Source organism: Alexandromys fortis, unplaced genomic scaffold (assembly GCF_014885135.2).
Source record: "Alexandromys fortis isolate MF-2015 unplaced genomic scaffold, M_Fortis_MF-2015_v1.1 scaffold_130, whole genome shotgun sequence".
Lineage (NCBI taxonomy): Eukaryota > Metazoa > Chordata > Mammalia > Rodentia > Cricetidae > Alexandromys > Alexandromys fortis.
The window spans coordinates 3828497-3832544 of record NW_026068016.1 but is presented as its reverse complement, the minus strand read 5'-3'; the positions used below and the strand labels follow the sequence as shown (position 1 = coordinate 3832544).

The following is a 4048-nucleotide window of genomic DNA, read 5'->3' as shown; positions in this document are numbered from 1 at the left end:
TGCTTTCCTTGGGTCTTTTTTTTTTTTAAGTTTAGGGTGGGGGTGGGGAAGACAGGTTTATCTGGTCTCGCTCCAACCCCTCTAGTTTTGGAGTTGCTGGGGGCTGGGGGGACGGCGGGGGGCGCATCTGCAACTCCTTTTAAAGCCAGTGTCTAGCGTCGCCCTGGCTCTTTTTAGTTAGTGATGGAACGCGGAGGAAGCTGCTCACTCACAAGCAGTAAACCAGCACCTCTGTTTGTTTGCTTTGCCCTCAGTTCCATCGCTTCAAACCCACCCACCAAGGACCCTGACCCTGTCCACTCCAGGCGAATCGAGACCGTCCGGCTGGGTCCCCCCAATTTGGGCCGACTTTGCACCTCCAAACAACCTTAGCATGATGTCTTATCTAAAGCAACCGCCTTATGCAGTCAATGGTCTGAGTCTGACCACTTCGGGTATGGACTTGCTGCATCCCTCCGTGGGGTACCCGGGTAAGTGAGTCCCGCGGCATTCTCGACGCCCTTCCCCACGCTCGCCTCTCAGGAGCTCCGAAGTTGGAGGGCTCACTGTCCTCACTCAAGCTCCACTCTTGTTTTCCTGGTCACGAAGCAGCCGAGAGCTACCGGGCATTTACTGACCCAGGAGGGAACAAGAGGCTGGAAAGAGACGAGTCTGGGGTCCGAAGCAGTCACAGAAAATCTCACTGCTCCATTCTTAATTAGAGTGGCTTGGGGACACTCATTGAACAGGGTCGTGGAAGGTTGTTGACCTTGTCACTTGAGCATTCTCTCGCCTACTCTGCACGCCCAGTTCCTAGCTAGTACCGCCCGGGGCGCAATCGAATTTTCTCCCCTACGGTCCTTTACAGTTCTCCAGGCCTTGCCTGGGGCTTCCGGTACCTCCAGGCCCCCTCCCTTTAATCCTTAGAGGTGTGGCTTCCCTCCAGGTGCTAGCCATTTTCTTTCCCGGGCACGTCGCCCCGCACCAAATACTCAAAAGTCTGAACTATTGTCGCATTTTAAAGATGCATGAACAAAGGTCCTTGTGGCGCTAAAATACCGTGGGAACTGGGAACTGGCTCCACTATTGCTGCGTCATTTCCAGCCGCTGGTCCTTTCAGAGCCACTAACTTTATTAGACAGCCGTTTCTGTTGATAGTATGGTCCGGCGGTTGTTTCTTGTTTGTTTGTTTCCAGAATCGGACGTGGGAGTGGGAATTGTTTTACTCAGTTTATTTTGCTAGCTCTCCAAGCGATGATTCTTAGTCTGCGGGGGTGCAGTGTGCTGTGAGGTTCTGGGGAGGGGGTCGGGGGTCCTTGGTAGAAATGCGGTGGGAGGTGGAGGTGTGGGAGTCGTGACCCAGGCAAAAGTGCTGTGACTGAGAAACTGCTCCCCCACCCTAAAGGGCCCTGGGCTTCTTGTCCTGCAGCCACCCCCCGGAAACAGCGGCGGGAGAGGACTACATTCACCAGGGCACAGCTGGACGTGTTGGAAGCTCTATTTGCCAAGACCCGGTACCCAGACATCTTCATGCGAGAAGAGGTGGCGCTGAAAATCAACTTGCCCGAGTCCAGGGTACAGGTAGGGCAGATGTCGAGACGCTGTTTTTCCTGAGCCTGCCCTCTCTGAAGTTTGGTGTGTACTGGCTACACACTTTCAGGAGCTAGTGAACTATTCTCCTTTTGCTTTCCGTCCGTGCTTAATTCTATTAACCAGGGTCTTCTGGCCTGGTTGCAAGGTAAGAGTAGCAAATTCAGCTGCAAACACCAAGTCCTAGAACCTTTGGGGTTCAGAGCCCCCTGAAGTTCCAGGTCCAGTCGAGGGCAAATTTCAAGGATAGTCGTGTGGTCCTTGTGCGGACATCCTCTTCTTGAACTTTGTGTGTGGAGTAGAGCTCCTTAACAGTCCAAAAGAAATTTTTTTTTTAAGTACATGGAAAAACTAGCAAATGAATATGTGTGGGGTTGGCTTACTGAGGACAGGACACAGTTTCTAGCTTTGTCAATTAACAGATAAAATTTTATATTCTTACTATCTGGAAAGATATCCCCATTTCTTGCTCTCGCACCCTCCACATTTTACTTGGAAAGGGAGAAAGATCAACTCCCTCTTGACTGGAGAGTAAGTCCTATATGGAACTTTTTGGTGTTTGGCACCTTATCTACACACACAGAACACTCTCCTTTGGGTAGGACATGTTTTTGAAATTGTCAGACGTCACTGTGAGTTCGAGACCAGCCTGGTCTACAAGAGCTAGTTCCAGGACAGGCTCCAAAACCACAGAGAAACCCTGTCTCGAAAAACCAAAAAAAAAAAAAAAAAAAAAGAAAGAAAGAAAGAAAGAAAGAAATTGTCAAATGTCACTGTGAACTACAAAGCAGAAAACAGGATTTTTCAAAATGGGCTGGAAAAAAATTTAGCACTTGTAATTCTTGACCCAAAGCCTTCCCTGAAAACAAACTGACTCAGGGTGATTAGTGGAGCTGAGCTTGGCCTTGGGGGCACCGCAGTGACAACAACGTGCAAATGGAGAACCCCTTCAACACAGAGTAAGCAAGGACCTGTAGCCAGTGCCATGCTTTTAATCCCAGCACAAGGGAGAAAGACAAGTGGATTTCTTTGAGTCCCAGGCTAGCTTGGTCTACAGAGCAAGTTCCAGGACAACCAGCCCCCTCCCCCTCAAGGACCTTTAGCTAAGTCAAACGCCAGCAGTTTCTGTCATAAGTTCCTGCCTTGCAGAGGATGCACAAGGGTGGTAAAGGGAATTTTCAGAATGGCAGAGTTTTTCAGGTGAACAAATCAGTGAGTCAGTGTAGCAAACAGAGTGTGCTGGGCGTGAATGTAAAGGCACAGCCTTGAGTCTTGAAGACTCGTTTTGAGAGCTGCCTTTGAGTTCAAAGCAGAAGCCACATAAGTCCTTTCATTCAGTACAAAGTGTCTTTCAGCAGACACTGGCTCAGATCTCCTCCCCAGGAGCATGTCTTCTTGGAGATTTCTTTCATGCGTCTAAGAGAGACAAAATGTTAGGTCGTGGAGCCAGCCTTCCTGGACGGCGCAATGTATACTGATTGAACTAAAAGTCTGCTCTTGGTGGCATGTAGCACTAGTCTGCTTCCTTCTGAAAGACATAGATATCGTCTATTTTGAGGTCATCCCAAAATGCAATTAGGTCTTTCTCTTCTCTCTGTGCAGAAGAGGTGAAATAGAGAAGCAAGGTAGAGAAGTTTTAGCTCATAACTAAGAGTGATTATCTTAAATTCCAGATGATGAACTGTGTGTTAGGTTGACTTTCCCTCAACTGGGGAGATGTAGGTGGAAGAACCTTGTGAGTCAGTGGTCTCTAACAACAAAGGAAATTGTCTGATCATTTGGCCATGCAATCTAGGACCACTCTTGACCTTATGGAGTTTTTATGGACCACATTAAAGAAGTTTCTTTCCCTTTCAAGGTCTGGTTTAAGAACCGAAGAGCTAAGTGCCGCCAACAACAGCAGCAGCAACAGAATGGAGGTCAAAACAAAGTGAGACCTGCCAAAAAGAAGGCCTCTCCAGCTCGGGAAGTGAGTTCTGAGAGTGGAACCAGTGGCCAGTTCACTCCCCCCTCTAGTACCTCAGTCCCAACCATTGCCAGCAGCAGTGCTCCTGTGTCTATCTGGAGCCCGGCTTCCATCTCCCCACTGTCAGACCCCCTGTCCACCTCCTCCTCCTGCATGCAAAGGTCCTATCCTATGACCTACACTCAGGCTTCAGGTTATAGTCAAGGATATGCTGGCTCAACTTCCTACTTTGGGGGCATGGACTGTGGATCTTATTTGACCCCTATGCATCACCAGCTTCCTGGACCGGGGGCCACACTCAGTCCCATGGGTACCAATGCAGTTACCAGCCATCTCAATCAGTCCCCAGCTTCTCTTTCCACCCAGGGATATGGAGCTTCAAGCTTGGGTTTTAACTCAACCACTGATTGCTTGGATTATAAGGACCAAACTGCCTCCTGGAAGCTTAACTTCAATGCTGACTGCTTGGATTATAAAGATCAGACATCCTCGTGGAAATTCCAGGTTTTGTGA

General features: G+C 49.1%; 1 protein-coding gene across 2 annotated transcripts; it reads left to right on the top strand.

Annotated features, from left to right (window-relative positions):
* Positions 1–373: 373 nt before the first annotated feature.
* On the top strand, positions 374–4048 carry Otx2 (orthodenticle homeobox 2). 2 transcript variants are annotated; one of them, XM_050162416.1, is made up of 3 exons: positions 374–470; positions 1409–1560; positions 3428–4048. In XM_050162416.1, exons 1-3 carry the CDS (start codon positions 374–376, stop codon positions 4046–4048), a joined length of 870 nt encoding a protein of 289 aa, XP_050018373.1. The 2 variants fall into 2 exon arrangements, with proteins under 2 accessions (XP_050018373.1, XP_050018372.1); XM_050162415.1 differs by having other exon boundaries at positions 1385–1560.